The 24,199-nt window shown below is 37.2% G+C and overlaps 2 protein-coding genes across 4 annotated transcripts in view; one reads left to right on the forward strand and one right to left on the reverse strand.

Moving 5' to 3' along the window:
• The window catches only part of LOC142343227 (septin-2-like), a 332,083-nt gene that overhangs the window by 103,407 nt on the left and 204,477 nt on the right, over window positions 1–24,199 (reverse strand). The window lies entirely within an intron of this gene.
• Window positions 12,104–24,199, forward strand: part of LOC142343229 (uncharacterized) — a 344,179-nt gene continuing 332,083 nt past the window's right edge. Inside the window, exon 1 of the mRNA XM_075395002.1 lies at window positions 12,104–13,730. Within this exon, the coding sequence (XP_075251117.1) occupies window positions 12,967–13,730 (764 nt within the window). The 5' untranslated portion in view covers window positions 12,104–12,966. The remainder of the gene's footprint in view (window positions 13,731–24,199) is intronic.

Below are 24,199 nucleotides of genomic sequence, written 5' to 3' on the forward strand. Positions count from 1 at the left end.
TTTGGATCTGTTTTGAGTCTGCGCTGATTTTTAACTTCCTACGCTATTTTGTTATTCCTTAAGCTCAGCTCCAACATCGCTGGCCCTGTTTTCCTTCGTGAAAAAATCATCGCCAGTTGGCAGTACTGGAGCGAGCTTCACTACTGGCCTCTTGTAGTATCCATCTTTCGTTAGGATTTTCGCTGATCGAATCACTCCGTCGGAACCTTCAAAGGTTTCGGTTCTTCGACCTAGATTATAATATCCACGTTTGTCACTGTCTTCCACTAACCACACAAGATCACCCTGCTGAAGACTTCTGTCCGTTGTGGTCTGCCATTTCTTTCGACTCTTCAACGTTGGCCAGTACTCTTTACGGAATCTGTCCCAGATGAGGTCTGCGTAAGCTTGTGTTTGTCTGAAGAGCTTTCTATGATCAAAAAATTGCTCTGCACCTGATAGATACGGTAAGCAAAGGTTCTTGTTGACAAGCAGGACATGGTTTGGAGTAATAGCTTCTAAATCGGTAGCATCAGAACTGACCGATGGCAGTGGTCTAGCATTCAGCGTCTGTTCAACAAGACACATCGTGGTCGACAGAACGTCTTCCGTGAATGATCGATTGCCCAGCACTGCGTATATTGCCTTCTTGCCACTCCTAACCAGTCTTTCCAACATCCTCCAAAGTGTGGTGCTGCAGGTGGGTTGAACTTGCATCTAATACCTTGTTGTATCAGATGTTGTGCAATTTGCTCCTTGTTCCATGCTGCTATATACTCTGCCAACTCTTTTTCAGCTCCAAGAAGTTTGTCCCGTTATCGCTTATCATTTTCAACGGTTTGCCTCTTCGAGCAAAGAATCGCATAATTGCGTCCGGACAACTGTCAGTGTCTAGTTTTGGTACAATCTCTATATGTACCGCTCGTACAGTAAGGCATGTGAATAGAAAGCACCAACGCTTTTCGTTTCTCCGACCAATCTTTACTGTGAATGGTCCGAAATAGTCTACGCCCACATTCGAGAACACTGTTGATGCGACCAATTGTTCTTCATGTAGATCTGCCATTACTGGTGCCTTTGTTTGGGCTCTTCCCTTTCGACATCGAATGCATTTGTTTTTGATGCCTAGGATCCAGAATTTCTGCTGAACTATGTTTGACTTGTTCAGTTCCTTCGTGATGACTATTTTTATGTTCATTTCGCAAGAATAATTCAACTGCATGGTGCTTCCAGTGTAACAGTATTGGATGCTTAGTTTCGAAGTTCAATTGACTTTTACCTATTCTGCCTTGGGCACGAATAAGTCCTTGCTGGTCAATGAATGGTGAAAACTGGAGGGTTTTCCTGTTTTATTGGAATTTCCTTTTCAGCCTTGAGATTTCATCTCTTCAGCAAACTGTTCTTGCTGCAATAGTCTGAAGATGCTTGCTTGTGCACCCTCTCTTTCTTCAACATTTAGTGTTCGTGTTGCAGGTTTGTGTTTTTTAAATACGCGCTGCACGTATGCCATTGTATTTACTAGTCGATTGAAATTGCTGAATCGTTCCCACTGATTCATCGGCTTCTTCTCAACCTTTCTGAGAAGACCTTTTGTTAGTTTTGTTCGTCTGAAGCAAATGTTAAATTCACCTGCTCCAGCCATTCGCTCTCTGGTTGCTTCAACCTAGCCGGCCCAGTGATTCATTCGCTTCTCTTAAGTTCTTCAACATTGATCGCTCGTGTACCGATGTCAGCTGGACTGTTAATACTACTCACATGATTCCACTGTGAAACATTAGTTGTGTCCAAAATCTCAGCTACTCTGTTTGCAACAAACACCTGTTGCTTACGTTGGCAGCTGTGAATCCATTGCAGAACAGTAGTAGAGTCTGTCCAAAAGTTGGAACTGTGAATCTTCGATTCGTGTTCCTTCACTATCTGCTCTTTAATTCTCACCGCCATCACTGCTGCCTGTAGTTTCAAGCCTGGCATGGAAAGGTGTCGCGTCGGTGCGACTCTGCACTTTCCGATTACAAATGCTAAGTCTGCTGAGTTTTATTTTGGCTTTGAACTTAGGTATGCCACTGTGCACATTGTGTCTTCAGATGCGTCGGCAAATACATGAAGTTCCCATTTGTCCTTGGCTGTGCTAAAGTATCTTCTATCAATGCTAGTTTCTGCTATTTCTGGAAGCTGCACTTTCCACTTCAAAACCTCTTCTTCGTTAGGTCCTAATGAGTTGTCCAATGTTGTCCATTTCTGGTCCAGATGCTCTTCAGGAGTCTGAATGGTGCAAATAGTCCAAGAGGATCAAACACTGAAGAAACTAGAGATAAGATCTTCCTTTGGGTGATTGGGGTCTCAACATCTTTGCTTGTACCTCTACAAACCTGTAGACTATCGTCGGTAACCGTCCAATGAAGCCCAAGCACGGCTGAACCTTCCTTGCTGGGTTCTACTTCAGCCTGCTTTTTGTTGCTGATTGATCTTAAGTCCTCTGGGGTTGCGTTGGTTACCACGTCGCTATTGGTGATCCACTTCTTCAGTTCAACTCCATGTTTTGAGAGAAGAGGTTGCAGTTGTTGGAAAAACTTGATTGCTTCTTCTGGTGTTTCGACTGACTTGATGAAATCGTCCATGTAGAAGTTGTTTTGGATTGTTTTTGCTGCAATTGGGGACTCGTCCTCGTTATGGATCGCTACTTGCTTCAGAGCGTAGTTGGCACATGTTGGTGAACTCTTTGCTCCAAAAACATGACGCTGATACTCGTAAATTTGCACAGGTTCATTTGTTGCTGGTCGCCACAGGAATCTCAAGCAGCTTTTATCCCGTTCAGGAACTTGCATCTGCAGAAACATTGATTCAATATCTGCGGTTAGGGCTATTGGTCCCTCTCGAAATCTGAATATTGTTCCAATTAGTCAGTGTAATAGATCGGGTCCGGCTAATAGCTTGTCATTTAGGCATACATCGTTGTACTTTTCTGCAGCGTTGCAAACACGGCGAACTTTGCCCGGTTTTTTGGGGTTTAGTACTGGATGGTGCGGCAAATACCATTCCTTTCCGAAAGTGCCTCTGACTTCCGATTTGTTCAGGATCTTCAGGAATCCCTTGTCAACATCTGTATCAATTGACCGTTGATACATTTGTTTCAAATTGGGGTCCTTTTGGAGTCTTCGTTCCAAAGAGTAGAGCTGACCAAGAGCCGTAGTTGTTTGGAAGATTGGGATCTGGTTCGCTCCAGAGCATGCCAACTTCGTACCGCTCGCCTGTAAATTTTGTTGTAGTCTCTAGAAACTTCTGAGCTTGCTGCTCTTTCTTTGATTGACTTACAACATTTTGTTGTAAGCAAAAGTTTCTATGTCCCACCATGATTGGATATTTTCTGCCACTTTCACATCTTCTGTGGTGGCGAAATGACAAACATTTTGAGTTTTCTTGCCTGTCTTGGGACCACTGACTACCCATCCTATTTCTGTTAAGACTGCGAAAGGCTCATTTCGTGTTCCAATCTTATAGTCCAATGGACGTTGAATTTCGTAGGCATTTTGTCCAAGTATGATGCCTACCTCCATCAGGTTGAATGTTCTGTTAGTGAGAACATTCATGTGTCTGAAGTTGTTCTTCAGTTCCTTATAATCGTATGTCGTGTTTCCCAACGAGATTGATGGTTTTGCAAACGCTTCAATCGAATGCACTTTTGAGTGTGGTCCCTTTATTGTGATAGGAACCTTCTGTCCTCAAATCTTGCGTCCCATGTGTGCCAGCAATGTTCAAGGTAACGTCCGTGCCTTTGGCTTTTAGTTGATCCTTGATAGTTTGACCGATGAATGATACTGTTGACCCACTATCGAGGAAAGCGTAGGTAGTCAACCTGTTACCACCGCTCTGAACCGATACCGGAACTATTTGAAAAAAAAACTAGTAACTTGGTTACTCTGGTTGATTGTTGCTGCGCTTACATTAACTGCTTGACTACCCTCGTCCATTTGGTTTTCTGAGTGTAGCAGTCTATTGTGCTTTTTGGTACATCCATTCATACGGCACGGGTGGACTTTACAATCTTTGATTGCATGTTTTTTCCCCAGACATCCATAACATAAGCGTTCTTTTCTTACTGCTGCATAGCGATCGGTGACATTCATATCCTTAAATATTGGACAGTTCCATATTTTATGAGTGCCATCCGCTAGTGGACTGTTGTTGTTTTGCATTTGCTTCGTTTCGTTTGCATTCGAACTCGCACTAACATTTGACGATTTTGAGAATCGTTTTTCTCTGTTAGCTTTTGGTCGATCATCTTCCTTTCGTTCGCTCTTGGTTGATGGCATTCCTTCATAGACAAACGCCATTCGAGCTAGCCACCTTTCAAGGAGAATGAGGCCGGTTCTATCTTCTTGGCACTCGTCAACGAAGAAGAACCACTTTTATTTCAAACTTGGAGGCAGTTTTTTAATTGAACTTGAACGCAGGTTGCTCTCATAATTGTATTGCTTCAGTACATTAACTAGCTTGCTGATTGTTATTGAGTAATTAATTATAGCCGTTGAGTCGTGCATTCGAATTGGTTGTTGTTTGCGCAATGTGTTAAGCTGAGCGTCGACAATTAGGTAGGGTCGCCTAAACTTGCCGCTTGAGCGTAGAACTCTCCCGAATAGCCCATTCCTGATATAGCTGACTTTGCTTTACCTGTCAACAAGGTTTTCAAGTGGCTCATTTTCTGCGAGTCAGATATATCGCGATAGTGAACCGTTGCTTTGAACATATTCGACCACTCAGGCCACTCTAGGGGGTTTCCGTCAAATGAACTCAACTTCAACTTTGGTAGTTGACTACTACTGCTTTGTTTATTACGGTTAAACTTGTCTTGTTCCCGACCTGAGCTGGCACGCTCTGCGCTTGGTGGCCGTGACTTGAGTACATCTTCGCGATTGAAGCTTAGCCTGGGATAATTGTTGTCAATCCTGGTGTTCGCAAGCTCGAAACTATAATCGTGCAAGTTGGTGAATTTATCCGAGTTATCGAGCCAACCGGAAACATCTTTGTTTTTCAGGGTTTCCCCAGTTGAATGGTGATCTACTTCCAATACTAGGGGCTGCACTATCATCCGAATCTGATGCTCTTGCGTTAAGAGCTTCTTTCTCGTATTCCAGTTTCAGTGCACCTTCTTCAAAAAGTTGCATCTTCATTTCAATCTCTCCTTTTCAATTCGAATTCAATTTTCTTCAACCACATTTTTGATGCAAAGTCTTTCTCTAGAGCCGCAAGCTTTTCTGCCTTTCTAGCTCGTTTATCAGAGGAGTCCATTGAATTAATGTCCTTGTTTGGGTTTCCATTTTCAACAGTTTGTTGAGAAACTCCTAAAACAGACTGTGAAGTCTTAGCGGCAGTTGGTTCTGCATCGCTTGTCAATTGTACGGTTTGATTCTGTTGATCCGTCATGTTTGTTTCTCCGTGATTGTATGGTAACCAATCTGCGTTTAGTGTTTGTAAGAAATTTAGTCGTTCGGCTTCGTAACGTTCAAACAATTCGGGATCACGAAGAATATTTGCTCGCTTCCGAAGAAGAATGCAAAGAGAGTCGTCAAGCTTCAGTAGCTGTTGATAAATGGTCTTGAGTTTGCTTGATCTATCGTTGTTTCTCATTAGCTCCTGACCCTCCTGAGTTTTTACTTCGAGTTGTTTTCGACAGTTGCCAATCTGTCTATGCAGAATGTCTTGACTCTGTGATGGAGTCACTTCGTTTGTACTTTGGGACTGCAGCTTGAATCTGAATTCTTAATTTAAGATTTCCGTTTTGAAAATCGCGGATTTCTTAAGATTTCTGTGTCGAAAAACGCTGAATTCTTTATTTAAGATTCCCGTGTTGAAAATCGCGGAATTCTAAGATTTTCGTACTTTTGTTTGTTTGCTTTAATTAAGCCTTGCTAATCGAATTCTAATGCACTTTGCCTCATTGGCTTTGCGTTGTTGACTTGCTTGTTGAGTTTTGTTTTATTCGTTGATACCTTTGGCACTTCACTTGTTGAGTTGGACAGCAGTGTGTATATCACTGTCCGGTTCGGCGCACCAAATGTAACGGCTGCTCTCCTTGTGTTTCACAAAGAAAGTTTTACACCGCCTAGTTAGTTCGTTCTGAGTTGTTACAAAATCTGTCCGGATACTTCGTTCATGCAGTTTGCTTTTGTAACTGTATATCCGTTCTGCTGTACTTACCGTTGCATTAACTACTTTAACTAACTTAGTTTTCGATTTTTTGTCAATTGAACTGGGTCCACAGATCACACAATACGGGATCTCTATATGTTTACCAGTTCAATCGTTTTGATGAAACAAATCAAAGGCAAAATTATATGCCTGAGAAGTGTTATGAAAATTTGGTTTCTAACTGAATCCTAGGTGTGTGTGTTGCGCTTTTCGCAGAATACTCGCGAGATGAAGATTGGAAATCAGGACACAGAGAATTGAATTCACTGTTCAAGATGTTTTCTATACAAGACACAATATTAGAATAATGCTCAAGACAACTTTTGGTATCAAGACACAGTAAAAATTTTACTGCTCAAGGGTTTGGTTGTGGCAAGACGAAGTAACAAATATAGTGCTCAAGACTATATTATTTCAACATTTTTATTGCTGAGTTTATGTGCTAGCTCGAGTTGCTAGGCTGACAAGAAAATTGTGAGTTCTTATTTTTGTTCAGTTTGTTAACAATTTTTTTGGCTTACGTGGCATACACGGATGTTTCTGATTCGCTATACAGTTTTCTTGCTAAGGGGTTGGATAATCTGGATAAAAATAGAACACAGTAATAGTTTTCGTCCTACGCATTTATTTGGATCTGTTTTGAATCTGCGCTGAACTTTTACTTTCTACGCAATTTTGTTTTTCTTAAGCTCAACTCCAACAACCTTGTTAACATAAATAAGTGTCACTAGTAATTTTCGATAAATTTCGACAAGTTTGTAGCAATTGTAATAATCCTGTGTTTTTTGTGCGGTTTTTTGCCTGGCCGAGTTTTTGTCTAACCCATTTGTCTTTTCGTCCTCAAAAACGGGATAAACAGGTTACGCTCGGAGGGCATTAAGTGCTCTTATAGCCCTAACCTTACTATAGTCTGAGAATACGAATCGAGAAAACGGTTTTGAAGAGAGACATTTTCATGGTTTGAAGGGGAAATTATGACCCCCCCCCCCCCCGTTTCAGTCACCCGCGCACCTCACCTCGCCCTCCGCCCCATCAGCCTTCTATAACTCCACCCCAACACTCCCATTGTCCACCCTTCTCTGCTTTTCGATTTGATACCCCCTCGCATATAGCCTTCGCAACCTTACCCCAACCCCCCCCCCCCCCCCCCCCACCCTCACCCTGACCCACACTCACAAACCGGTAACCCCCTAATGCTAGCGTCCCTAAGCCCCAGCTAGATGGGATTACTGAAGCCAACCATTTAATTTTTTAAAATAAAATTCTAGGTAATACATCCCATTTTTTTCAAGGTGAAAATTTTCTGCGCCGAAAGTACCCTTGAACCGATTAGAGAAAAATATTGGTGACAATAAAAAATCAAGGTAGAGTTGATGTTTTTGTGTGTGATCAATTTCTCTACTTCGAAATACTACGCGCCCACACTAATGCTAGCATCCCTAAGCTGCAGCTGGCTACTACCGAAGCCAACCGCTCGCCGGTCGTTTAAGAGCATTTCGCCCGACGTTAGTTGGTTATGTTAATTTTTTTTCCGTTAATCATAGCTAACACAATTTTTTTTTGTTTTTTGTTACCTGCATTCATAACTGTCCAACTTTCCAGATGGCTACAAAAGAGCAAATTTTAGCTGATCTGCAGAGCGCGGGGGAGGGGGGTAAATCTCATTTTTAATGGTCAGAATAGATCCCAATTCTTTATACTGTTCTTATCGAGAGTGCTCTTCATGATTTCTTCAAGTGATCCTTAGCAGAATATATTTTGTTTTCATTGTGCCCTGTTGCTTCAGTGCAATGTTACCATAGGTCACTATTAAGTTACAAATCAAGTTATTTACAGATGTACGTGATTAGTTCCCCTTTAGTATAACAAACTTTCCAGTAATTGAAGTTTCCAGTAACAGATAGTAAATAAAATTGTGAATCAAAATCGCGTATGCCTGGCAATTTACCTCATTAGATTACTGCTTTTTGACACTATTTTTTTTAACTATTTCACTCCTTTTCCTACCGGTCCCGTATCTAGATCCATCAATAACCAACTGAGTTCTTCGAAAGCAGCAGTCTAATATACATATCGAATGGTTTGGTAATTGAACGGCCAGTTGATGTTTGAATAATCTTTTCATGTTTCGGAGCATTTTCAATCTTGAGCTAAAAAAACTTCTGTCCTCATAGATAGTATCTTTGGCGCTTATTTATGAATTGTACTAAATATTAGTTTAGATCAATTTAATTTTGTAAATATTGTCTACAGTTTTGTTTTTTGTCCTTCGTAGTTAGATTGGACATTAATTTTGTGTTCTTTTCTCCTAGACATAACACAGCTGAATTCAACTATTTTCCTCTAACCTGAATTGTTTTTGCAAGATTAAAGAGCATATTAACCGATTGAACTTCATTAACGAAGCGTGTCGACAAAGACGACGCATTAGGAGAATGCATCGGTCGTTGAAAAATTCAGTTAATGATTTAATTCCATTAGTTCAATTGATTATCAATAGCTAGCACTATTTTGACTTTAAAGACGAAAAACTCGCCGAATTGTCAAGTTAAATTGATGAAATGATAAAATAGCCTGCTAAACTGCCGCCCCCTCCCCCTCACCGACGAAACATTTCAATTTGTTATTTGGGTAATATTTGGGTTCTTAGGTCAAGTGAAGAGAGGCTCTAGCGAAGAAAAATCTCACCGACTACATAATGTGGATCTTTATACTTCAATTGCCCCCTCCCCATTGGAAAAAAGGGGGTAATGTTGAATAGATCCCGGAATCTTTTCCAGCTCATTAGTTAGGTCGGCTATCTGGTACGTCCTGGCGGCGAAAGTCTTAACGAGATTCTTTGTTTTGATTAAATTGACCACAGTGTTTTGAGAATTAGTGTGAGCTGAATAAACTAGAAAATGAAATTTGTAATTTGAGTTCAGGGCTATTGAGCGTGTGTTGAATACGTTCCCGCTTTCATACACGATTGTTTGGGAATTTCTTTTCATTACCTCTGCCGTAAAGAAAACTAACATAAATTGATTGCTACTAGCCAAACCTGTCTGACTTTCAGGTATTAACCGCCTGAATAAGAATGATCAGAAACTATGGAATTAATTCGAGAACCCCCGCCCATTCTCCCAACTTGGCTGCAATTCAAAATCAGGAACTACCTTGTTGGTAAATACCTTGGGAATAGAGGGTGCCGGTTGGTGGATCGAGCCCATTGTGCTCTGGGCTTAGTCTGGGAATGCGTTAGATTAGACACACATGCATGTAGTGGAATTTAGCATATCAGTCGAGTGTTTTCAACCAGTTTTCATGCATTAGGTGTATCGTCCTTGGGTAATGAAAGTAATCTGTTTATTTATACGAGTTGCAACAAGATGCTAACGGTTTCTACTTCCTATATACACATGATTGTGAGGAAAGGTTATAAAACGGCCTCGAGGCAAATTCTACCAAAAATTGCAGTTGTCTCTTTCGAATGAATACACTTGATTAAATAGATTCGACCTTTTTAATCAAATTTTTTGCATTGTCGTTTCCTTGATAACTTAAAGCTGGATTGTTGTTTTGACTTAATGTTAATAAAATTTAGAGAGGACGGTGGTTAACTAGGCCTACCTATCAAAAGTTCAACTAGTAACAGAGACAGGAAAAAGTTGGGTACTGTTTTTTATTCCTGATTGTCTATTAAAATAAGAACTCAATTAATGAATATTTTATTATGTCTATTGAGTTCGATTTCTTGCGGGATTGAATAATTCGACACAACGGTGTACTCTAATTATAGCGTGGTATCCTTATTGAGGTTTTTTTTCGATTCTATTTTTATCCGTGTTCTCAGCGCAAGCTTTTGTGAAAAGATGTCACTCAATATAGAACAAGACGTGGCTCTTACGAATGAAACTATTGTATCCAAATAGTTCTAATTTCTGTCTTCTCAATAGTTTGTTCATCAACTTCTTATAATGATAAATCACAACCATGAAGTAAAAAGGTTTTGTTAATTAAAATAAATTTTCTTTTTTCTAAAACGAACGTTTCCGAACTATGCGTTCATCAATTTAAGTTAGAATTGATTCATTTATTGAATATAATAATCTTAAATATATATACACTGTTGACTAATATTAGCTAGTTCTACTGAATCATTTTAATGTTGGATTGGAAAAAGTTAGCTTCTGAGTTTCCAGAATAATTTCAAGAATCGTAATTTTCTTCGGCAATGCTTTTTATTTATAGTAGCTTAAAACATTTTTACTAAATAAAAATGAAAAGCTCATTGAGAGGCTTCAGAAATTAATGGACTTGCATATCGATCAGTACGGACTTCAGCTATGTTCAGTCCCAGTATTTTTTGTTTTGTGAACTGTTTCCTTTCGTGTTAGATTATGACAAAATAAATAGCTAGTCCAACTTCCATTTTTTCGATAGCCGAGAGGAAAAGTGTGTGATTGACCAACAAAATTGATAGTTCAATCCATTGCCTCCGTGAAGCTCTGTGCGAGGATGAGCTCTCACTTAACCATAGCTTCAGGTTGACCATAGCTTGACCGATCTTGGCTGCAATGATGGTATCACGTCAAAGTTGCAGACGCTAAAAAGTTGCCTTAGTAACCAAAAAGTTCATTAATGGTCGCAAAATCAACAGCCTAATGCTGCTCCGCTGTCATATCGCAGAAACAAAATTATATAAGTATGCGTAGACCACTTGCAATGTTTGTTGGTCACTTAGGCTAATAAAAACATGAATTTTTTTTCACATGGTAAGGAAACAGTTCCTCCGCGGCTTTTCTTATTTGAATCCATTTTCACAAGGTTGTGTATAAATTATGATTGCAAACTCACTTGGTATGATATTTAATCATTTGTAGGCTTTAATAGATTTACTTGTTTTAAATTTGTCCTCGATGATTTTTGATTATTTCGATTATAATTAAAATTGACCTGAACAGATTTTAAGTAGAAAGTCTCAGGCTAGAAAGTCTCAGGCTTCTGAGTTTTTCATATATGGTGGCACATAAATGTTAAGCTCAAAAGTGCCGAAGCTGCTATTAAATAGAGCTAAATATCGAGTATTGTGATTTCGACTAAAGAACAAACTATTTAAATGTACCTTGAACAGAGCAAACTAAATAATGAAATGTAAAATAGAAATAAAAATTGACAGAAGAGTTCAAAAGTAAATTTCGTTTTGACTTGCAGCGATTTGGGCACGTGTAATATTGGGTGCTTGATTCTAAACATTGGATTACATTTTGCTTTTCAAGAGCTGGCGCTCATTTTTTTGAATAAAAGTATTCGTTTTTGACCTAATTTTCGAAAATCGTTCTACTGATTTTTGTTGCAACCGGGCCAGCATCAAATCAATTCTTGGTTGGACATCAGCTTAGATGTTTATTCAGCAAGTATTGCTATAATGGTTATATGGTCCTTTTGAAAGCGAAAATATTTTTCCAGTTCTCACAAATGGTAACAATATGCAAAATTTTGATAAATGTACCTTTTAAATGATAAATTTGCTATACGAATGAGGTTAAAATTCATTCTTATGAGATATGAATAAGTTAAACAAAAATTACTATGAATATCCTGATCCAGATACATAATTTCGTTAGAGTAACGTAAATTTGTTTGAAATCTTCATTCTACATCTTTGTAACAAGTTTGTTTCACTTATAGCTCTGAATTTAGAATTTTTTTTAAAAAAGTGGCAAGCTAACGAATCAAAGTTGTGTAATAAGAAATCTCGTTTACCTTAATCATCTTGTCTTGATAAAGATCAATTTTAATCTCTAAAATTGAATTGATGACGTAATTAATACCCATCGTGTTTCCACTTAAGTGTCTGATTTAAGTATCTAATATTGATGCCAATTAAGTGGTTCTGTTAAAATTGAAAGATCACGAAGTAGTCTAGCTAATATGCTTGTTTCATCTTTGTGATCTTTACTTCTTCATTTCATCTTTAACCTACATAACCGAGTTCATTTTATCTCTCTCGTGGACTTAATTATTTGCAAGAGAAATCATTACGAAGAAAGTTACAGGAGCGTGAATGGCTGATGTTGCGAAAATCAACGAAAGCTATGCCTTACTAAACGAAAGGCCAATTAAAAGAAGCCCCCTCCACTAAAAGGTTAGTCGGTGAACTCGAGGTCTGCAAATCAACTCTTGTGTACAAATATAAATTCCGACGTAGTGTACCCAATGGGCGTCATATGCGAAGTAGAAAATCTCAATCATCTGTCGAATTATCATCTTATTTTCTTTCATTCTCTATCATTTCTCGACTGTGTTCTCTTTAATTTCCCAGATTACGAATCTTACCCTTACTCTTTAGTTTTCTCTTATTCTAGTTCTACCCTACACGTTAATACGACTGCAGTTTACCTATTCCATGGTTGTTTGTGAGTTTGAAATTAGCCTTAGTGGTCTTCTCTCATCCTTTCACTACCGGGTCACGACCAGAAAGCAAAGCTAAGAGTGATATCTGTTCTGTAACTGATGCCGATCATTTTATGATGGAACTCGGGCATATTTTGATGCCAGGTGTTATCTTCGGGTGCGTTTTCAGTTGCAGTTCAATGCTACCCAGACAAACCAACACGATTATTTTCAACGGTTAAAGACACTGGTGTCTGTGGAGGTCAGTTAGCCGCAGGTCATAGTTATCTGTTACTAATATGGAGACGATATCGTCACTTATTAAACGCCCTTTAGTTTAGTCGACATTCTCTGCGCGAATGTACAGATTTTTTGTTACTATCGACTGAATTTGCGAACTTCGTTTTTGGAAGCACAAATTAAACAATGATAGGCGAAAAAACATCAGGAAGCCGTTTGTCGCCGGTTATGAGCAGTGGCAGCTCAACTGGGTCTATAGTCAATAATAACGATAGCAGAAATGAAAACAGGATGAACGAAGCCCCAACTAAACAATCTACAGGAACTGTCGCCCATGAAGACGAATCAGATTCCTCTACTCTTACCCGTAAATCTTCAAAATCTAATGCTAGTTCTAAAAGCGAAAAAGGTAGAGCTAAAAGCTACAAGAGTAGAAGCAGATCGAAGTCGCCGCATTCAAAGGCTTCCACATCGACATCTTCAACGATTAAGAGCTTCAAAAGCGACCACTCCTCTTCCAGTGCCAATGCGAGTCAGGAAGGGAAAGATGTCCTGAAGGTCAAGGAAAAGGACAGTGTACCGGATGTTGGGAACCGCAATGAACAAAGCAACGATGCCTCTAGTGTTGACAATAGTGAACGAATTGAAACGAATGGCGACAACCCCCCAGAAAATGAAAGAAACGGCGAGATATCCGAACTCAAAACTCCGAGAGAATGGACAAAGTTGGAAAGAAGGAGAGATAATCACCCTCAGAAGAGCACGGCAAACGTACATGGTCAGATTTGGGAGCAGTATTTGGAAGAGTTGAAAGGTCAAGATGAGAAAGAGAATGAAATTGATGATATTAGCAATGGAGAGAACGATGAACGGCTATTGGGAACCATTCTGTCGCAAAAGAGTGCAGGAGGTCAAACTAGAAGACCAACGAGTTCAAGAAAGGCTAAAAAGTGAGTACCTTTATAAAAAAAATAAGTTTGACCAAATATGTTAGTCGTACGGTGTCGACTAATATTTAGGATTCGAAATGTTAGTTCTCCTAGATGCCTCAAAACTGATTTTATTGTAAAATTTTTTAATATCGATTAACTTTTCTTGTGGGTCGTTAGGATCAGTGCTAATATTATTAAATAGCAATAACAAACAACCTGAACGAATGGTTTGAAGATAATTGTTCAAGTCGATTACACTACAACTCTTCTGTTCACGTCCTCCTATCAGGTACATGTAAACTACTGTCTCATTTGTTTTTTAAACTTGTTTTCACCATGTCTTATGTACACATATGATAAAGGAAGGTTAGTTTGAAACAGATTATCTGTAACAACGATTTCTAAATTTCTCAAGCAGTGACTTTGCTACTCGCTAATCTGCTTAGCTAGATAAATTGCCTCATTACTTTGTTAAATTGTCTTTGGCAAGAACCCGAGTTTCCAGTTCTATCAGTTTTGAAAATCAGGTTTCAAATTGCGAAACTTGAATTTTTTCAGTAGGAGGAAGAAAAGGTAAAGAATCAGAAGCTGCCCGATTGCTAGAGAGTCGGAGGAGTTCAGTATTTAGTCCAATTTGCTAATCGTTGTTGGGAAAATTATGCCTGTTTATCGCTGATGATCCCTTTTAATTCTTTGCATGAAAGCCTCCTAGTTGCAAAGTTTGCAGTTATTTGAACTTAATTTTTTTTCATAGGGGAGGAAAACTTCCTGTAGACTGAATATAGAGCCTTATGATTACTTTGATCAATTATTAATGTACTAACCAGTTGAACATCGGCTTTAATTCTTCGTGTTTCAATGAATTAAGCTTATATTAATAAATTCTCTTGAAAAAATTGTAGTGGGGCAATACTGAGGGGGTCGACAGTGGGGGTGTTTTAGCTAAAATTGTTTTAGCCCTGTTGTTGTTTATTTTTAATTGCTCTTGAACAAAGTTTGAAGCTATAATTAATTGCTCTCAAACGAAGTTTGCTGCAATTATTTTAGTCCTGTCGGTCTTTTTTAATGCGATTTTTCGCTTGACCGATTTTTCGTCTGACGCTTTTGACTTTTCGTCCTCAAAAACCGAATAAACAGGTAGCGACCAGCGAGCGTTAAGTGCTCTTTTCAGCTCTGTTTCGGCTTTACTGTTTTGGAGACTTATACTTATGGTGTGAAGGGCGGTTCTTAGAGGTTGAAGACACCCCCACTGTCGACCCCCCCCCCCCACTATTGCCACACCCCCACCGCGCTATTGCCCCCATTCCACTGTTGCCCACCCCCGTGGCTACGTTCGAAAAACCGATCGCTAAAAACACACAGTTTTATACTAATTTTCACAATTTTTCCAAGTTTTTTTGAAAATTTTTGTCGGTTTTTAGGTTTTTCGAGCCTCAAGAGCCAAGGAACCTTCTCTGGGGTTTGACAATAGGTTACTGTTTGGTTTCTAAATGTAATAGAATGTTCTTCAATATTTCAACACCACGAGTTTTAGCATTTTTTTTTTACAAAACTTGCAATATTTTTTGCATTTTTTTGACATTTATTGTAATTTTTCAGGTTTGTCAGCCTAAAAGAAAATCTGCGATAGGGTTTGATAATAAGTTGCCTGAAAATGGTGGTTTTTCAACTTAAATTATCACAAATTTCGGCTGTTTTTTATGCAACTTGCAATTTTTTTTTAAATTTTTGTAATTTTGTAGGTTTCTCTAGCCTCAAGAGCCACATAACCTCCTCTAGGGTTTTATTATAGGTTATTGCATAGCTTCTAGATGTAATGGAATGTTTTTCAAGATTTAAATATCAGCAATTTTTAAAAACATTTGCAATTTTTTTAAGTTTTTTTTAAATCTTTATTTTCGTTTTTTTTTTCGTTTTTTTTTCGTTTTTTCCCGCACCAGGGTCCTAGGGACCTCCTCCAAGATAATAAGCTGTCGCATAGTTTCCAGAGTTAATGGAATGGTTATCTTTATTTTGATGACTCCAATTTCAACAATTTTTGATAAAATTTTATTTCTTTTCAAATTTTTTGGAAAATTTTTATCTTGTTCCAATTTTATGGAGCTTTATGAGCCAGTGACACTATTTAATGCTTGAAATAGAGATACTGAATAGTATCTTGAGACAATGAAATGGTTTTGAAGATTTTAATATCTTGAATTTTGGCGAGATTTTGTTAAAATTTGCTATTGTTTTCGAAATTTTTGAATGTTTTTTGTCCTTTTCTGAGTTTAACGGTCATTACTGGGCTGGCCAACGAAGCTTTTCAAGTCTTGAAGATGGATTACTTGACATTACTTCAGAGACAAATAATAGTTTTGAACATTTCACTGCGAAATCTGGAAGCTTTTCTTTTGTTTTTTGCAATATTTTGCAAATTTTTAAAATCAGTTTATTTGTTTCCTAACAAGGCTAGAAAATTAAAAGTTGCAAAGTCGAATCAAGCTTTAGCTAGCCTCACTAAACCGTGGCTGGCTGATGACAAAGCCAACCGCCCGCTGGTCGTTTGAGAGCAATTCGCCCGACGTAAGTCGGTTATGTTATTGTAAACGTGTGCCTTTTTATGCAAAGTGTTTGCTTTACTATTTTGACTTTTCGCGCGACTTTTACGCTTTAAACTTATTGCGTCACCTAAATTTCTTTCATTCAAAATTTTGAGCTGATGGACTGAAAAGTATATCTCTTAATAATGGCATCCACTAACCTATAATGATGAAATTTGAAGCCCCTTTGTGAATTTCTTAGTCCTCCTTCAGGCCACCTGGTTCCCCCCCCCCCACACACAAACACACCGACTGAAGATAGCTGCAATAGATTAGAGCTGCCAATTTTCGTTAGTGAGCAATTCTTTAGAAGTTATTTGGCTGTTTTTTTTTATCCAAAAAAAACGGGATGATGCAAGGGAGTTTTTAAAGTCTTAGGATTCATTAGCATGTGTTCTGTACATTTTTAATGCTCGATGCGATATCTGAGCGATCTAAATTTTGGTTAATTAATCGTAGCTATTTCTTTCCTTGTTTTTTTAAACTCATCAGATTTTTTTGAAATTTAAACTTCTAAATTTAAAGTTTTTCTCTTAGTTATTCCTCTGAGGTTATCTAAAATACCTCTTTTTTCTGATTATTTCTCAGGGAAATAATTTGTTTCTGTTAATATCATTAATGACTTGCTATGCTTAAGTTTTGTATTAGCCTCATTTGATTTTCCAAATGGATTAGCCTCATTTAATTTTCCAAAACACTTGAAGGTCAATATAGGGAAGTTTAATGATCTCTGAAATACTTTAGATAGTTACTTTGATAATGTTTTGTAAGATGGTCTTTCTACCAACGTGAAGTTTTATAATAAAATCATTTTTCGCCCTTCGATTCATTAGATCTATTGCGCTAAAATGAACAGTTTTCAGTAGCTATTCTGGATCCCGCCTACACATAATAGTTTTTAGCCTCACTTCAAATTTCGCAGCAGATCGATCAATGTTTTTAACCGCATTTTTCTTTTAATTTTTTGATTTGCATTTAACAACTTTTTGTCGTAAGCTTGCTATTTTCCGAGCCAGTTTGTGTTATTATTTTCTAAATGCACTTTATCTATATGTGTAAATGTGAAATGAATTAAAGAGGCAAAGGTGATACTTGAATGGATACAAACGAGACTGCTAAAAGGTTTCGTCTGTTTTAGGAGTTAGCGGTCATTTAAATGATTTTTGAAGAAATTTCAAAAATGCGTTCAGGTTCATATATCAGTGACTATTGCTTTGATTTTTTTTCTCAAAATTTGAGGTTCTGATAGAAAAGTCAACTTAATTTCAAGAATAGATTTGTGTGTTTGCAAAAATGTCATGATGACCTCCAAATTTGCGACATTTTTGAAGGGCCTATAAGGCTTATGATTTCTTGCGTAAGTTTTGCGTAACAGTTTCCAGGAGGAGTCTATTTGCATAACTGCGCACATGAACAACTACCAAAAACTCTAGAAAATATGGACTTATATTCATCCGCTATTTCAATTGAAGACGCAAAAAATTCTTGCTGGGAAGATAGTGAAATACTTCCGCAAAAATAAGGGTCACACAGAGCCGTAATTAATTCTGTCTATTGCGAAATATTTGTCTCCAATTTCTTATCACCCTGCCATTGTTAAACTTTTGATAAATTGGCATATTGAAATTCAACTCTGTCATTTTGGCTCTGAATTTGCCTTAGGACTTATCACCCTACGTGAACTTTCTTTTTGTTCACTTTTTCTCTCATTGCAAATTTTTGGAAATATTTGCGGTGGTTTATATGAATTAGGCATATATTGCATTGAAGTATATCTATGCTCCGCTAATTTTCCACATATGGCTCCGTTTCAAAGTCGGTAACTGTAACAAGGCCCTTTTATGATTCCAAATTCGCTCTTTTGAACGGATTGTGGTCCTGATATAGTCACATATCTTGAAATAATGTCGCCGAAACTCAAACAGGCCGGATTTATTTTACAATTTTATTTGTTTTTGACTTGGTTATGTAAATTTAAGTAAACATGCTGCTTCGCATTGTTACTCGACTAATTTGCACTTAAGAATAAAAAAATTGTATTTTGATTGAATGAAGAAGCAAGCGGTCATTAAACTATGGCATAAATTATGTACTTTAATTTTTACTGCTGTAACTTGTAATTCAGTTTGAAGCAGAGCGGTATAATTTGAGTTGTATCCTCCACGAACTAGTAAATGTGTCACTTAGAACTAACATCTGCTCTGTGAAAATTGTTTAATACTTTTTTGTGCTTTTCTTTGTTTTTCAAGTGATGATAAATAACACAGCATTGTTTTAAACATATTTATTATTGCCATAATGATGATTATTGTATTCACTGGTCAATGTGGTTAAACGATTTAGGCGAGAGAAAATAATTTTTGATGAGATATACATGCGTGCGTGCGTCAGTGAATCACGCACGCATGTATATTTGCATTCGCCATATAGGGGCCGTAAACAATGTTTTCTTGTTGTGACGTGTTATTGACGTTGTACGAATAGTTTAGTAATAAAGCAGACAAAATAAAGTCCACATAAATCGTTTGGTGTTTAAGAGCAGACTTAGTTTACGTCAGTGGTAGCTTGCCCTACTAATAATCAGTTGCAATATAAAACTGTTCCGGCACCTAACTTGAAATACATTAAGAAAGTGTCGTAAGGGTTTTTATTGCCAGATATAATCATACCATTGTTATTAGGCCTTGTTTATCTTAACTCTTCGAATAGAAAAACGAATGAATGCTGAAAGTAAATTAACACTTTAATCTTGTCTTCGGGTTCTGTTTCCCCCACACCTTAATGGCCCAAATCCCTCTCTTATCCTATTTGAATTCCCTCTCCTTGGGAATTGATTGAATTTTGAAAAGCTAATTAGAATATCACTAACAACAGATCCATTACGCTGTTTTCTGAATATTAAATTCAAATTTGTTTCTCTTCAATTGAGAAAAATCTCTTTAAGCGTTCCTTTTGTCTTCTTAAGTCGGCCATTGACCTTTGTCTTCCCCGCCCATTGTGAATATTCAATTTTTCACGCTTCTATTCTTCTGTTCAAGCCCTACTTATGACGATATGATGATAATAATGATGAACAACACTTTTTGTAGTTGTATCGCGCTAGTAGGGTTAATCACGGACTGAACAAATCATTTCACGCTTGGGGGAATGGTCTACATACATCATTTTTGCCTCTGCACGTGTTTTCTTTTATTACATAACAAAGCAGAGCCAGCTTAATGAGTTTATTTAATCATTGTTGCTTGTGATTTTTTGCACCTTATGGAAAAAAAAGAAGGTAAAACGCAATGATAGCTGAGTTAAATTGTTTAGATGTTTTTTCGAAGTTGAGATGTTCAACGCATTTTCGGGCGGTCAATTTGTAAAGTTTTACACGCACTGGTTTTGTTTTTCTATTTTAATCTGTCGGTGAGGCGTCTAACTAATTAAAACATGCATTTTAAAAGCATACATTTCATTAAAAATGCTTGTATAATCAAAACCGAATTGATATAAAAGTAGTTATTCAAATCTTATTCAAAATCATTTTGATGCTAATAGTCTCGCCGTATAACGTTCTGACGTCAAGCGTACCATACCAAGGCAAGGTGGAGTTAATTAGATATCGAGACTCCTGAATTAATCTGAATAGCCTTCTTGACTCTAGATAGATTATTTGAGTACATGAACTGTGTGCGACTTTTAAAATTAATTTTAACGGCTATTAAACTTGAGTTTAATTTTAAAAATGTAGGTCAAAAGAGCGTTATCGTTTTGTTGAAAAATTACAAATGCTTGCTTTTTGAGTTGCACTTTCTACGATCATGCTTTTTATAAGAGGTTCTGTTGGACACAATTGTTAACATGCAACATCCAGTCTTATCAAAATCCGGTTCATGATTTCCAGAACGTAGTTAATGCTCAAAATGGAGGTATGCGCTCGCAAACCGCGTGACTTCTCAAGTCTGTTAATAATTGCGTGCCGCAAAATCTGATCTGAGCTTGTGCGACCCGTATGTCGCTAACGATGCCCATTGCAAAGCAAAATATACTGAGGGTAGCCAAAAATTTTCTAAATTACTTCACTAGATGCGGAGAGTTTTTGCGCTCCTAAAGTCAAAGAAAAAATGAAGCCTTCAAAATTTACTTTCAAACCTCATTGGGTTTCTTAACGTTGTAGAAGTCCTAGATGCTTGTTAGAATTTGAAGATTTTGAAATCTATAGGGCGCTGCCCGACTCGAAGAGGAGTATTTTTGATCTATATTCACCACACAAAGAGGAGTATTGTTAGAGCGTCTGTTTTACGACTCGAAGAGGCGTTATGGTTTTCTGTTTTACGACTCGAATCAACGTTTCGGTTTTCTTTTTTGATCAGCGAAAGAGCAAAGAAAATGGAAGTTCAGGGAGTAAATAAAGTTCGAAAAAGCTGCTTAGACGATCAAATTCAAAGAGCGGAGAAAAGAGAGTGGTTATTTCGATCATACTTTCTTTTGAAATAGTGCGAGAAATGTAGGTGTGAAAATTTTTCGCTGAGCTGAAGGAAATTTTCTTTGCACGTGCTTTTTTGGAAGGTGTTTTTTTTGCCCTTAAGTTTTTGATGTTGCCTAGCAGGTTTTTGTAGACTAAAGTAACATTATTCAGCCTGTTTTGATAACCTGTTTAAAGTTTTTTGTTTGAAAGCGTGAACGTAACGTTCATTGGAAGCTTTTTCATTTTTTCTTTCTTTTAAGAATAATTTTGCGACTTTGGGCCCATAGTATTGTTTTTTCTGAAATTATTGTTAAATTAATTCAGGCTTAATGCCTGTAGGCGTTTTTCACTACACATGATTCAGTTTCCTGTCGAAAATTAGACAAAAATTATTAAATTAATATAATTTTTCTCTATTTTGTTGGCTCATTTTATTATTCCCATTTTTTTTAAAAATAGAGATGTTTGCGAGCTAATTAAGGCTTGGTTAATGTTTTTGGTTAGATTACTAGTCTTCATAGTATGAAGCAACGTTTTCCGTTTGTATGTGCACTTGTACTACGAAAGTAAATTGAATCTTCCTAATTTTTGTGTTAATTTAATTTGGCTAAGTTTTCTTTTATTGAACTTTCGGGGGAATATGACTTCGAGTTGTGTCCGGAATTCTTTAGGCAATGTGATTTCATTGATCTCTTCACACAGTTTCATGATTTTTGAAGTCAAATTGGAGTGATCACGCCAAAAAGAAAGCAATCTAATTTTAACGTAGAGTGAAAAAACGGTTTTTGAAAAAATTCGCGTTCTCGCTAGTGATTAATTGTTCACCTGCGGCATTTTCGCATTAATTTTCTTTTTTCTTCAAATTTTTTATCAAGTTTGTTTCCTAAATGTTGTTTTTAGTCCATTCACAGTACATTCTTGGTCTAGTTTTTTGTTAAGTCAATAAAATTTCTTTGAATTGTGGGTCTTCTTGTCCTGCTATGTTTTTAATATTCTCATCAAGCATTAACCGTAATTAGATAAAAAGCAGTTTGAACTAGTGCCAAGATCTAGTTACTGAAAACACCCATAACTAGTTACTGAGAATACCAAAAGATTCCGTAGGCTCCATGATCTCTAGAGGATGGCCGAAAAATGGGAGGGGGCTTAGTATATCTTGAAAAAGAGCTTCAACAGAGAATGAAATTTCTACCAAACTCAGAATTTTTATAGTGGTATCCGCCAGCAGGTACATGTTTGTCGTACATGGTCGTGAATGTGCACTCAAATTGAAGCTATCAAACAATTGAACCTCAATTTTTCTGTAGAAAATGAGAATTTCAATATTTTTGATCCATGGTTTGTTTGAATTTTTTGAGGGGCCACTTTTTCCTTTTTCAAAAGGCATCTGTTTTTATCATACAATAAGAAGTCAGAAAATGTTCTAGAATTCCGATATGTGGTGTGTTTGAAATGAAATACACAATTAAACGGATATAAATATTTATGCGTCAAAGTGTCGTCTGCTCTGCTTGATTTAATCCTGCAATTTGCGAGCAAATGCATTAGTCCTCTGTGTTTAACCACATTGTTCGATTTTCAGAAATTTTCTATCAATCATTTGAACAAATGTTCTTTTTCACTTTTTCGCATTAGGTGCCCGATATTTGTGAATTGTAATTATCTTCTTCAAAAATTAGTTCTCAGCGTCTTTCGAGTGCATTACTGCAGTGTCAAAGTGGGCAACTTTAAATCGTACAAAACTTTTAGAAATCAATTTTTATCAGAATCACTTTATTGAGGCGCTCCACATTTGTAGGCGTAATTTTTCATTCGCTTTTTGTGGGTGCTGTTAAAGATTAGTTGTAGTAATACTTTATTGAGGCGCTCCAAGTTTGTGGGTGATTTTTCATTCGCTTTTTGTGGGTGCTGTTAAAGATTAGTTTTAGTAATTAATGCCAAACTCATATCAAGATTTGAAAATATTGCTTCTTTGATGTTTTCAAATGTTCATCCTGCCTTTGAATTTCACTTTTGACAGTTCCAACCTTTAAAGCTTTGGAGATTTAGGCGACCGAAATCTAAGAACACCTACCCAAGGAATAGCAAGTTGAAGTTTGTTAATAACTGCGCTTCGCAAAATCTGATATGAGCTTGTGCGACCCGTATGTCGCTAATGTTGCCCATTGCAAAGCAAAATATACTGAGGGTAGCCAAAAATTTTCTAAATTACTTCACTAGATGCGGAGAGTTTTTGCGCTCCTAAAGTCAAAGAAAAAATGAAGCCTTCAAAATTTACTTTCAAACCTCATTGGGTTTCTTAACGTTGTAGAAGTCCTAGATGCTTGTTAGAATTTGAAGATTTTGAATTCTATAGGGCGCTGCCCGACTCGAAGAGGAGTATTTTTGATCTATATTGACCACACAAAGAGGAGTATTGTTAGAGCGTCTGTTTTACGACTCGAAAAGGCGTTATGGTTTTCTGTTTTACGACTCGAATCAACGTTTCGGTTTTCTTTTTTGATCAGCGATAGTGCAAAGAAAACGAAAGTTCAGGGAGTAAATAAAGTTCGAAAAAGCTGCTTATACGATCAAATTCAAAGAGCGGAAAAAGAGAGTGGTTATTTCGATCATACTTTTTTTGAAATAGTGCGAATGTAAGTGTGAAAAGTTTTCGCTGAGCTGAAGGAAATTTTCTGTGCACGTGCTTTTCTGGAAGGTGTTTTTTGGCTTTAGGTTTTTGATGTTGCCTAGCATGTTTTTGTAGACTAAAGTAACATTATGCAGCCTGTTTTGATACCTTTTTAAAGTTTTTTTGTTTAAAAGCGTGAACTTAACGTTCATTGGAAGCCTTCTCAATTATTTTTCTTTTTTTTTAAGAATAATTTTGCGACTTTAGGCCCATCGTATTGTTTTTCTGAAATTATTTTTAAACAAATTTAGGCATAATGCCTGTAGGCGCTTTTTTACAAAGGATTCAGGTTCCTGTAGACAATTAGACAAAAATGATTACGATAATACAATTTTTCTCCATTTGGTTGGCTCATTTTCTTATTCCCTTATTTTTTAAAAATAGAGTTGTTTGCGAGCTAATTAAGGCTTGTCTAATGTCTGTAGTTAGATTACTAGTCTTCATTGTATGAAACAATGTTTTCCGTTTGAATGTGCACTTGTACTATGAAAGTAAATTGAATCTTCCTAATTTTTGTGTTAATTTAATTTGGCTAAATTTTCTTTTATTGAATTTTCGGTGGAATTTGACTTCGAGTTGTTTCCGGAATTCTTTCGGCAATGTTTTTTCAATGATCTCTCCACACAGTTTCATGATTTTTGAAGTCAAATTGGCGTGATGATTTTGGTCACGCCAAAATGAAAGCAATCTAATTTTAACGTAGAGAGAGAAAACGGTTTTTGAGAAAGTTCGCGTTCTCGCTAGTGATTTATTGTTCACCTGCGGCATTTTCGCATTAATTTTC

The sequence above is a fragment of the Convolutriloba macropyga genome, chromosome 7 (genome assembly GCF_964194025.1).
Source record: "Convolutriloba macropyga chromosome 7, txConMacr16.3, whole genome shotgun sequence".
NCBI classification, from domain to species: domain Eukaryota; kingdom Metazoa; phylum Xenacoelomorpha; order Acoela; family Convolutidae; genus Convolutriloba; species Convolutriloba macropyga.